This window comes from Syngnathoides biaculeatus, chromosome 2, assembly GCF_019802595.1.
Source record: "Syngnathoides biaculeatus isolate LvHL_M chromosome 2, ASM1980259v1, whole genome shotgun sequence".
In the NCBI taxonomy this organism is placed as follows: domain Eukaryota; kingdom Metazoa; phylum Chordata; class Actinopteri; order Syngnathiformes; family Syngnathidae; genus Syngnathoides; species Syngnathoides biaculeatus.
This window is the reverse complement of record NC_084641.1, coordinates 28704324-28717176: the sequence shown is the minus strand read 5'-3', so window position 1 is coordinate 28717176 and position 12853 is coordinate 28704324. Positions and strand designations below refer to the sequence as shown.

General features: G+C 44.3%; 1 protein-coding gene across 8 annotated transcripts in view; it reads right to left on the bottom strand.

The window, feature by feature from the left end:
- The window catches only part of LOC133514090 (serine/threonine-protein kinase WNK2), a 54325-nt gene that overhangs the window by 4993 nt on the left and 36479 nt on the right, over positions 1–12853 (bottom strand). For 6 of the 8 annotated variants that reach the window (XM_061845398.1, XM_061845407.1, XM_061845418.1 and 3 more), the window contains 8 exons: positions 11002–11100; positions 9923–10665; positions 9686–9743; positions 8555–8628; positions 7808–8433; positions 7312–7538; positions 6996–7214; positions 3954–4052 (listed from right to left, as the gene is read on the bottom strand). In XM_061845398.1, coding sequence (XP_061701382.1) covers positions 3954–4052; positions 6996–7214; positions 7312–7538; positions 7808–8433; positions 8555–8628; positions 9686–9743; positions 9923–10665; positions 11002–11100 — 2145 coding nt within the window. The remainder of the gene's footprint in view (positions 1–3953; positions 4053–6995; positions 7215–7311; positions 7539–7807; positions 8434–8554; positions 8629–9685; positions 9744–9922; positions 10666–11001; positions 11101–12853) is intronic. The other 2 variants (XM_061845427.1, XM_061845445.1) reach the window with 1 other exon arrangement.

The following is a 12853-nucleotide window of genomic DNA, read 5'->3' as shown; positions in this document are numbered from 1 at the left end:
TTTGGTGACCTTTTTTTTGGTGGTGTGGCAGTAATACGCTTTCGTAATACGTTATGTGAAACGTTTCACTTTTTTTTCCCCACTTTTCACATAATTATGTGAAACAACTTTTTTTTTTTTTGGTGTGGCAGTAATACGTTTCCGTAACGTATCACATAATTATGTGAAAAGTGAATAAAAGTCGCGTTTCACACAACTGTGTGAAACTTATCACATAATTATCACATCACATGAAACGTTTCACAATTATGTGATAAGTTTCACATAATTATGGAAACGCGACTTTTTTGTTTTTTTTTGGTGTGGCAGTAATACGCTTCCGTAACGTATCATATAATTATGTGAAAAGCGGAAAAAAAAGTCACTTATCACATAATTATGTGAAACGAGACTTTTTTTTTTTTTTGATGGTGTGGCAGTAATACGGTTGCGTACAGTTGAACCAAAAAAAAAATGAAAAAGAATAAAGCAATAGTGATGATACAGCCCTCGGTTTGGCGCAGCAAAAGTGTCCCGCCGCGCCCCGGCCAGCGCCGCCCGCGCCGCTGCGTCATGCACATCCTCTTCTCCAAACATGAGGGACAGAAAGGGCTCGCGGGAGAACCGACTTTGGAAAAAACCCCTTCGACTGGGAAATGTTGAACACGACTCACAAAATGCCTGGTGGAAAACTTTCAGGTGGAATTTCAGGATGAACCGAAAATGCACAAAAACCTTTGCAGGTCAACTTCATTGGAACCTTTTGCATGGACACTACTTTTGGTCTAGAACACGGTTGTCAAATTCATTTTTGTCGCGGGCTTGTTGTCGTAGCCAAGTACAAGTAGGTTTCTTTCGGCTTGTCCTGTTAGGGGTCGGTGAACGCTCATATTTGTTTGGCAGAGTTTTTACGCCGGATGCCCTTCCTGACGCAACCCCTCTTGGGGAGTGGAGGCCCCAGTGGGATCCGAACTCACGGCCCCTCGTTTACCAAACCAATGCTCGAATCACTGAGCTATGGCGCTTCTAGCCAAGTACGATGGTCGTTATTCCATATCAAGGTCCAGAGAGTGAGCCACGTCGCCCAGGGCGCTCCGCGGGTGTTCCGCCGCCAGCGTGGTCGGTTTTTTAGCACAGTTGAAGAGGTAACGCGCAACGGACATTTATCGACGATGTCAATGCCGATAGTTGTTACGCTTGCGACACCAGCCCGAACGGAGTTGCGACAGCGTCAATCTCACGGGCTGCGGGAGTTGTCTTTCGGAGTGTTGTTTGGTATCACAAAAATGCTTGTAATATCCCAACGTTATTTATCATTGGACAATTTGAAATTTTGGAACAGATTTGGAAAAAAAAAAAAAAAAAAAAAATTATGGAAGTTGATATATATGATTCGCCTCCGCGGGCCACACAAAATCATGCGGCGGGCCGGATCTGGCCCCCGGGCCTCGAGTTTGACACCTGTGTTCCAGAACAAGCAGTTGAACAGCAGAATTCACAGCAGGCAATCCTTTTCCTGGTTCGGTTTGAGTTCTTTAAACGGTCCTCCCGTTCATCATGAGACCAAGACCAGGCTTCACCAACAGGTCGCTACTGAGGTTGCAAGTGCGATACAAGAGAGACCGAAAGCCATGCAACTTGGAAACATTCATAGGTCCAACACCCGTTGTGAATTTCGCCATTTAGCAAGTTGTGCAAAAAGTACTGAAAACGGTCAACAGCTTCACATGTCCAATTGGAGAAGGTCAAAGTTCACCTACAAAGGTTATTGCGCATATCAGGTCCACCCTGACATTTCAAAAACCGAAGCCGAACATCCCGAACTTTTTGTGAGTTGTGCATCATTTAAACGAAGAGTGAATGAGAGTCTGTAACTCATTTTTAAAAAAAATGAAAAATGGGCTAACGGTTCCGACCATCGCGTTACGTCACGAGTGCGCGCAAACGCGGACTCCGACATCTCGAAGACTCAACCGAAGCCCCGTCCATGTTTGGAGAGATCTGGCCTCAATGAATTTGTGGGCTTGCTTCTCCCCCAAGCCAGAAGCGCTGCAAATGTGTTGGGGATGACGTTAGACTTGTAAAAGTATGCTTATGAATATGACGGTGGTTGTGTGAAAAGGGAAGAAAAAAAAAAAAAGCTAAATATAATACGGATGGATTTTTGTTGCCATGTGCACGTAACTAGAAATGTTTTCTTTTCGGACTTTATGCCATGTACGGCAAGATGCTCACGGCCCGTTATGTATCGATTTAGACGTGGCCTTGGACAACCACCAAAATCGACATCTGAGCTAATTTGTAAAAATATTATGGAAATACATACACACTAACAACTTCCTAATTATCAGCAATCTATACGGGCAAAGAATTTGGGGAAAGTGAGCTAATATCTTTTCTCAATCCAATCATTTTGTTACCAAAGATTAATAAGATAATTAATAATTGCCGGACAATCTCAGCACTGATTTAGAATGATCTTGCTTGGATGTAACAATATTAAAACTTATCCTCAATTGATGGCTTTTTTTTTTTTTTTTTTTTTAATAAATCGCTAACATCAAGATGCTCACGGCCCGTTATGTATCGATTTAGACGACATCTGAGCTAATTTGTAAAAATATTATGGAAATACATACACACTAACAACTTCCTAATTATCAGCAATCTATACGGGCAAAGAATTTGGGGAAAGTGAGCTAATATCTTTTCTCAATCCAATCATTTTTTTACCAAAGATTAATAAGATAATTAATAATTGCCGGACAATCTCAGCACTGATTTAGAATGATCTTGCTTGGATGTAACAATATTAAAACTTATCCTCAATTGATGGCTTTTTTTTTTTTTTTAATAAATCGCTAACATCATTTCACTACATTCACACGTAATTTATGTGGATTTTCCATTAATATCTACATCCATCTTGATTTTGTAATATCCATAAAAAATTTGAAAAATGCACGGGTGTGCTCGGTCATGCCCGCGGATATAAAGTTACGAGTGTGGTCCACCAGTCGTGCCCGGGGATATAAAGTTGCGGGTGCGTGTTTTCCGTTTGTAATTATGAGCGTACTCCTTTAAGAGCGAATACAAAGTTACGAGTGTGGTCCACCAGTCGTGCCCGCGGATATAAAGTTGCGGGTGCGTGTTTTCCGTTTGTAATTATGAGCGTACTCCTTTAAGAGCGAATACAAAGTTACGAGTGTGGTCCACCAGTCGTGCCCGCGGATATAAAGTTGCGGGTGCGTGTTTTCCGTTTGTAATTATGAGCGTACCCCTTTAAGAGAGGAGGGGGGGCGGTGTCAGGTAAACTAGGGAGTAGAAGTAGGCTGAGGTTCACTGCGCTGGATTGGTTTTCGTGTGCGGCGAGAGTGCGCAATTGCGCAGCTTCGAGAGAACATTGGTCAAGACGGCAAAATAAGCGACGTTTTTCAACATCTATGTATTTCTACTCGTAGCAAATTTTACACGCGTGATTTTTTTCGTGCTTTCGTTTCGACTGCGCAGATTTGCGAGTGCGACGGCGCGTGCACGTCAAATCACAGTGACCGAATTGCGGTTTTATGAACTAAGCTTTTTATCCTTAATCTAATTTTTTGTCAACTTTTGTGTCAAGATTGCAAAGCCCGGTGACAGAAATGTAGCCGACCGTATAGGCCCATATGAAAATGGAAAAGAAAACATTTTCTAGCGGCACATGCTTCACATTCTGAGATCTCTCGCTCGTGTGATTTTTTTTTTTTTTTTTTCCAGAATCATTTTTTGGGGGGAAAAAAATGTAAACATTTTTCTGGCTTTACTCCACTGCTGTACAGATCAACATAAACTGGGCGTACAGAGTGTGAGGACGGTTGATAAATGTCGGATGACTGCCTACCAAAGTCATTTTTCGTTGATCGGCAGTTTGGGGGGTGAAATAAAAGATTGTGGGGATGAAAGAGTGGGGAAAATAGAAAGGAACAAATACAAACAGATGGACAGAGACACGGGTCCACTGAGGAATCTAGTGCGTGGTTTGCTACTAGATTTAAAGGTGACTCTCTCTGACGTTTGGTGGTAAACCGTCCAGCCTGTATAAATGAATATAAGAGGGAAGAAGAGAAGAAACAAAGAGAGACACTTTGAAAAAAAGGGCACAGAGATACTGATGAGAAACCCCACAAATCACAAAAGCAGCACTCGCAAATGATGCCAACAGGAAGTCAACGCCACTGACGGATGGGAACAAAAACAACAACCGCGACTGGTTTAACGGGACGTCGGCACTTGTGACCGTCTGCAAGCCAAGTATTGTGCATTTCATTTACGCCTGATTTTTTTTGTGCCACTGAAATTTGGGAGCATACGCAGTCCAGGGGAAAAAGGATTTAAGCCAGACATAACTTGACTTATTCAATTCCATCGATTACCTAACCACAAGGAATTTCATAGACGAGTTGATGCGTCAACTTAAGCGCTGCGCGACGACCGTTAATAGATTGACGTCGATGTGTCGCCAACCACGAGTTTTTTGGCATCAATGACACGGCCGGCACGGGAAACTAGCAGTGGTGGCTCGAACGTGAGGTGATATTTGACTAAAACTCAGATCGGTAGCACGGTCGCACGCAAAATATGCAAGTCTCTACACAAATATAATAAATTCATGCCCGTTTGAAAAGACACCTGCAAATGCTCGCGGACAGACAGCCTTACTCTGGCCATCACACTCGTTTTTTTTTTTTTTTTCACTCCACTTCGCCCCCCCAATTTGATCTCAAGTGGGCCAGACCAGTATAGAGCTCGTGCACATACGTCATAAAATCACGTGACTTTTGTTTACGTCGCCATATTGCCGGTCAAGCTAAGCATTCCTCGATGCTAAGTCGGTTGAAGACGAGACGGAAATATGTCTGGTAGCGCGACGCCCAGCGTCTTGTCGGATACCGTCAGACATTTAGAAGGTGAAAATAAACGACGGTACGTGGAAAAATTTGATAAACTTGGCACACAGGACCCGTATTTAATGCCGAAATCGATGTTTTCGCCAATAAAAAAAAATAGGACTATTAATTCGCTTCCGCTTGTCTTGGACAACTGGATACACATGGATCTGGTGAGTAAGTCGTCGAGATTTACACGGAAACGTATGAAAGTTTGGACGCCTACGAATACTTTGCTGTTGGATCTGCTCGCAACAGGAAGAAATCCCACATAGTGGCCGGTTGACGGCTCGCGAATGCGGAGGCATATTCGGCTACACGTTAAGCTTTGCCGGAATCCATCAATCCTTTCAGCTAGTATTCAATACAAATACCAATATTTCAATAAATGACCCCTGGTTTTACACAAACTCGCATTCATTAACTATGATTGAAAAACAAAAAGAGGATGGAGTCTCCATGGAACGTACACGGAAGCGATTGCGGCCACACATTAACCTCCGTAAACCTCTGCGACAGACTTTTTTTTTTTTTTTTTTTTTTAACACGCAGTGTTCTCAAATAAGCCCACTTGGCATTATAAATACTTTTTGCTAATTTGAGATTGAGAAGAATAATTCATATCTAAAATGAAGCGATCGTATTTTGGCGGGGCACCATCCGTCACGTTTAATTGGCGAAATCCATCGATATTTTCTGGTATTTTCATATGCTATTCCAGAGAATGATCTCTTTGAACATCGGTCTCGTCTGTTGTGACAACCAACAGCACAACAGGTCTTGGATATGGTAAATATTGTCTTTGGGTTCAATGTCGAGCAGCCCTTTTTGACCTCCAATATGGTGCCGTGAAAATGGTGACGTCATGTGCACAAGCTCTATTAAAAAAAAAAAAAAAAAAAAAACAACTCAATCTGGAAATTTGAGATTTACGTAAATGTATGCATCCATCTGGCAATCTCGACAAGCTCAACTGATATTCAGGGATGAGAATGCCAAATGAGAAAAAAGTCTGAAAAGTGGCAGGGGCAGGGGCAGGGGGCGAAGCCCCTGGAAGCGATTTTACCAATTTGTTAGCCCCAAAACCATTAATATCGACACTGAATTTAACCGTTTTTGTTTGGTGCTCTACCAGGACAGCAAAAATTGAAATATCAGTTTCATTTCTTCACTGCTTGAATTATTGTATCTTATTTGAAGCACATTACAAATAAGCCAAAACTTCAGAATGAATTTTCAATCTCTTTCACTGTTTAATATGGATACACCATTATATTTTCCTTTTGATATGCAGTCATAGAATTATTATTCATAGAATTAGTACAGTGTAGAGATGAAGCACAAGTTTTTAGAACAATGTGAATAAAAATTACCTTTTCGATGAATAGTTTGCTCGATCTTCATCCTTTTTTTCTAACACTTTTGCCATCGTAAAACTTTGAACACGCCGTCGCTCAGTTCGCGCCATTACTTGGCTAACTAACAAGTTCCACCGCGATTTCTGAGAACCGAGAAAACACGTCCATGGCAGTGGTGCAACTCGATTAACCGCCAACACGATTGGATCGTTATACTGTATAACTCTGTTGTCCAATGGAGTAATCTGCCGCAAACAAGTTTTAATGATTATGTCGCAAAATGCAAATATTTACACTACCGAGCAAGTTAGAACGGCATATGATAGTCGCGCTAAGCTGAACTTGCAGCTCGGAGCCCACCAGGCGCACGATACCCTAGCCCCCTGAAATTTTCTCAACGGATTTGCGCTTATCTCGAGAACGGTCATTTTGGTCTGAAAAAGTCGGAAATTCGGCGGAAAATTCTCATCCCTGGATATTGCATCAAACACATTAAATTAAGAACTACTCAAAGAGTGGGCAGTTATCGACCTACTTTGTAAATCAGAACACACAAGTTGTGGCAAAAAAAAAAAAAAACGAAGCAACGTTTTGAACGGAAGCTGTTGGCTCATTTGTTATTCAAAATATTTCTGAATTTGTTTAAATCAAGATGCTTTCAGTGTGGTACCGGTAAAGACAACACTACAGCTAATGCAGGCTGTACCGAACGTACGCGCCCTGCGGCGTTTACCTTGGTTTGCCAACTTTGTCGTCCCATCAGCGTGTTGGCCGGCCGAGATGCTGTCCGAGGAGAAGGAGCCTTTCGAGGAGCAAGGCTGCTGGGTGTGGACCGGATCCGCGCTTGTGCTCCGTTTATCGTTGGAGCCGGAGCTGCCGCTGAAGTGGGCGGAGCAGTCCGACACGGCCGAGCTTTTCGAGGGGGATCCGGACGAACTGCAAGAGCTTTCGCCTTGGTGCGATGAGATGGGGAAGAAGGCAAAACGACACGATGACGCTTTTCGGTGCCGCCCGCGTGATCCGGTATGACAATTGCAAAAGCCACACACCTTTTCTCTCCGATGTGGTGGTGAGATTGCTTTTGAGCTGCTGCACCATTGGATTGAGCAATTTTCCCGCCTTCACTTTGTGTTTGCTGGTCCTACGCCGACGGCCGCTGGGCGGGGCGGCGTGCAGCAGGCCCACGTTGGGGGGCAGAGATTTTCCGACCTCTTGGTACAGACGCTCGATTTCACTTCTCTGGAACGCCTGCAGTTCCGATATCTCCTTCATGTGCCTGCCCAAAAATATTGAAAAACATAGCTCAATTTGCAGAAGATTGCTTCGTCAAGACCACAGATTAGAATTCGAATATTTTGGGGGGGAATGTGGGGTCCCGACAGGATTTCACGCAGTTTGTCCCAACAGTACGCAAAGTTTGCTTGTCTTTGTAATTTTTTTGCAATGTATTTTAGTTAATTGTCTTTTGTTATTATTTTATTTTAACAGAAATAAATAATCAAAATTAAATGTGTTCAGTGAGTGTTGGTGTGTCCGTTACTTTACTTTTCCCGCAGCTTCTGGAGTTCCTTCTTCATGTCTGCATCCTCAAATTCAGAGTCGTTGTCACTACTAATGCAAGAAGATTGCACGTGTCCGGTCAAAGGCGAAGCGGCGTAACCGTTCATTTCCAACGGCTGTCGGCTCGGCGAATCAGAGCTCTGCTCGCTTTTGCTCCGACCGGAGCGCTTCAGAAAGGCCACCGCCCTCTTCACGAGGTCACTCCCGCCGTGAGCCGGGGCGTCGAGGCGACCCGGCGGAAGAGCTTTGCTGCCGCTGCTGTCCTCGTCGGCGGAGTCGGACTGGAAGCGTGACGGGTGGCGGGAGCGGTGATGTGTCGGAGCGCTGATGGTGACGGCGCGGGGCAGATGCTGCGGTGTGACATCGGAGCTGGACCCGGGGGTGGCGTGATAGAAGTTTGGCGGCGCGGAGAATCGGTTGCTAGAACGGAGCCGGGATGCACCCGTACTTTCGGGATCGGCTGAGGAGCGGCTAGCGGTAATGTAGCCCTTGTCGTTTCTATCTGGAACGCCACTTCGGCTTTGTGACTCGCTGGGAAAATCCGACAAGGTGCTGCGGTTGCTGTTGCTTTTGTCCACGTGACGAAGGACGTTTGGTGCCGTGGGTCTCATCTGAAAGGAAGACATTTCCAAAGTTTCAATCACACACTTGTCAGTGAGCATCTTCACCTAATATGAGATTTAATCAGGCACTAAATGACAAACATTGGATGAATGATGAATTCATACTCACTTGAAAACCGCTTGTTGAGTTGTGCGAATCAGTACTGACAGTCACCAGTCCCCGGTTCGAGTTTCCATCCACAGCTACAGGACCCGGAAAGAAACGTGCAATTGTAGTAAGATTGAGACAAAGAGGGGAAAATGCATCAAACATTTAAAGGTCAAGTGTCATGAAATTGATTATTTTTAATATGTTAGTCATGAAAAAACGGCAGCCGGTATGGACCCATCCGTTTTTTTCCCCCCACCACAAAACATGATTTTGACATATATGGGTTTTTGTGACTGCTGCCATGAAAATCCTCTCGAGGGATTTGTTTTTGACAAGAAGCAGGAAGTGACGTTGGAGGCGGTCGCGCACTCAAGTGGGCTCGTTTCGGTCTTAGTTTTACCTGCGGGAAGGTAGCTCGTTGTTCCTTCGTGTTAGCCAAAATGCCGGCTCGTTGCATTTTCGTCGTGAAAAATGGATTGCACGGGTGCAAATGACGAGAGCTTTGTGGGTTCCAAATGACAGGTAGGTGTGTCTATAGCTACTAAAAAAAACAAACAAAAAAATAGTTGGGTGGGCGTAACCCATAAGTCAGGGGTGCTAAATGTGTCGATGTGCGCATCGGAAGGCTTCCGTGCAGCAGCCGCAGAAGGACGGCCACCGGCCTTGCCGACAAGGCCGAGCCGGCCGGGGTGGTTCATCTCCGCCGCGGATGTGGATTGGACGGGGAGGCAGTTTGGTCATGGCGTCGTCATCGCTCGCGGGCGGTGTTGTTTTTATCACCGCCGCATGGAGGCGGATCGGGCGGGGAGGTGGTTTGACCGTGATCCGCATATCATCTAAATATGGCTCGAAACGATAGGGTAATATTGCCCCGGTCACTTCACTCCGTTGTTGTTTCTTCGTGTCCCACAGTAGGGGGCCAAAGCGTGATTTCAATGACAAATGTCCGGGGTGACGTCACGGACTGTGCCACTTGGATGTCGAATGACGCGCTGTCTCCTATTTATTTTTTTGTGTCGACATTGAAGTGAATAATCTTATATGTATTTTTCATTTCAATATATATATATATATATATTATATATATATATATAATATATATATATATATATATATAGGGATGACACTTGACCCTTAAATATTACGTACCTGCCAAATCGCAGTCATTTAGAGCCCTTGCACAATCTGGGCTTTCAGGAATCTGAGGCTAAGAGGAAAAGAAATGATTATGCACAATATTCAACATATATGCCCTACAAGCAGAAGACGTTGAGAGTAAATTGATGTATTGCCTTCTCAATAGATCACAAAAGTCAGTCAATACTGCATGTCATGTAGTGAAGCTTCACAATCACACACATATTGTGCAGATGAGCACACAATTACCAATGGCTCCCCTTGTTTCTTGGGCGGTGGCCCCTCACTGCTGTGGTTATCCAAGACGGATGTCGAGCCGACCGCTTCCGAGGTCTGCGGGTCGGCCGTGGCGCCGCAGGGCTGGGAATGCGCGTGCTCCTGGTACAGCAGATTCCTCAGCTTCTCGTCCAAAGTCTTGATCGTGCGATCGGCGAACTCCACCCGGCGCGGCCCCTCGCCGTCCGACTCCCCGGGGCCCCCGCTCGTCGACTGCGGGGGCCCTGGCGGGACAGAGGTCTGATGCGCCGGACTCTGAGGTTGGGAGGCGACGGATGCCGGCGGAATAGGTGCGGGATAGGGTTGCTGGAGCACCACCGCGGCCCGCTGTAGGGGGAGCTCTCGGCTTGGACTGGCCTTTTGATTCGAATTAGTTTGGGTGGCCGAAGCGCCGACCTCCACCTTCTCAAACGTATTCACATCCAGGGAGACCGGCGGCATGAAAGCGCAGCACGGGATGTCGCTTACTATGGAAACAGCCGAGATGCAAGCTTCTTCGACAGCGAGGCTGTCCTTCTGGCCAGCGCCCGCAGCGCTGTTTGATTCTTGGGTGACGTTGGACTCCGGCGGCTGGAAACGGGCTCCGCTGGCGTTTTGGTCTTGACGCTGCAGCGGCACGGGCGAGGGGCCATGTGAAGGCAACGATGGGAGGGCGGTGGATACCGGAGGAGTGTTGCTGATGGCTTTTGCGGACAGCGAGGCTGATTTTTGGCATTCTGAAAAATGTAAAAAGGAAAGGGTTAGTCAAGGGCTGAGCTAAAGAGGGTTTGAGTCCTTGTGTTAGTCACTATTCCATCGTTTCACGTCTTCACATCAAGATCTGTCGACCAGAGTATCAATCATGCTTTCATTGCTTCCGTGCACCGCTGTGGAGGCTCCCACTTACGTAACTGCCCCCGCCCCGGAAAAACCGCACAAAAGCACACTGCATCTGCCCTCCCAGAACAACAATCCAGCACAAATGATTGCAGATGACAGAAAGTCAATATGTAATGAGGAGAAACGTTTTAACGGCGAGATCTGAAGGGATAATTATTACTCGGCGGCTGTACCTCTGTCTGTCGAGCTGCGCGATGGAGTCCGGTCTTGGTCTTGGACCGGAATCTCGGCCACTGGACAGATGATGAACCAGCGCTTGCCGGTGTGAAGGACTGTCAAAGAAAGAATGGAGGAACAGTGCTCATAAGATGTCTATGCACCCCTGCTCGAGTACCATTTTTGTGACATCAAAATGGAGACCAAGTTATAATTTCAAAACTTTTCCCACCAAAAAACCTGCACAGCTCAATCCGGTTTTCAAATCTTTTTGAGAGCGAAGGGGAAAAATAAACTGTTACATTTGCCCTCACCGTTATTGCCACCCCTGAATGTTTTGAAACCTCTATAACATATCTATATCAGCAATGTCAAACATACGGCCCGCGGGCCAGAACCGGCCCGCAAGGAGGTTGGATCAGGCGCGCAGGATAATTTAAGTGTTTCGATAAGAGAAGAAGACAACAGCATGCGCTTGTACAGGCCAAAAGATGCCAAGTATCAGGGAAAAAAAACAAGTCCAGACTAGACTAAAGTCTTTAAAACGTTGTTTGCATTAAAAAAAAAATATATATATATCACTCTGAAGATGAATGCTTACTGTGGTGATTAAAAAAAAATGTGCAATTTAATGTTAGTCAGCAACTTCACTACAAAAAAAAAATATGGTAGAATTCTACTGTAAATGCAACTCCATGAGATTTTCAAAATGTATTGTATGTGTTTCACATATGAAGTTTACATATTTACAGGACATGTGAATACTTTTACACATTTAATAGCACTGGCCAAAATTTGTAAGACGTAGGCAGGGATTAAATTTAGATTTCATATGCACGTGGAAATGGTTTAAAAATTCCTTTCTTAATAAATCTCGTTTAATCTTAAAGTGCATTACTATATTTTACAATAGAAATTGTTAAAGTTTTGTGATTTTGTCCAATCGGTGGGATCAGTTGCAATGCATATTTGTGAATGATAAAAATAAATTACACATTTGTCAAAGGAAATCTGAGGAGTTTCATTAAATGTTTTGTAAAAAAAGAACGTTCATTAAATTTCAACATTTTCCTTCTTCTGTTCTTGTGCTTCTTTACACCAAAACAAAGGAAAGACATGATATTTTGGTTATTCATAGCAGAGTATGGAATAATTTTAACAGTCCGGCCCACTTGACATCTACCGAGGCCGTACGTGGCCCACACCCCGCTTCTATATCATATCTTCAGAAATAAACGGAAATGTGCCAAACTTGCGTCATCAGGATCTTTTAATTAAATCATAAATAAAAACAAATGTTATTTTCCAACTTGGATATTGTAATTTCAAAGAAAAAAAAAATTGAAAAGGGGATATGGAGCAATATTGGCACCCGGTCCTCATTTTTTGGTTGCACACCCTTTGGCAGCCTGCGAACAATTTTATGTGCTTGTGGTTTTTGCGCTTTGGGTCTTTGTCTGGGTGGAGCACCCGTGATCTTCGCCTCAAATCGTTTTGACAAAAACTGGGTAAGACGTTTCACTCTAAAAATCTCTTGATAATTTTCTAATTTCACGATATTTGTGATACAGCAAAGGCCTCAAGTACCACATCTAGCAAAGCAGCCCCACAGCATTATGAATCCTCCACCACGCTTAACTGATTTTCTTCAGGACTTGGTCGCGCCGTCTGTAATCATACTGTGCGCGCATCGCTAAAAAGCTCTATTTTTGTTTCATCTATCTATAAAATATTGTTTTGTTTCTTGTTTTCGTGTTCATATCAGAAAAGTTCTCATTAGAAAAATGTTGCTACACTTGATTCATTTTCTTCAGGAGATATTCCACATTTAATTTTTTTGAATTTCAACTGAATAGGTGTCAATAACGG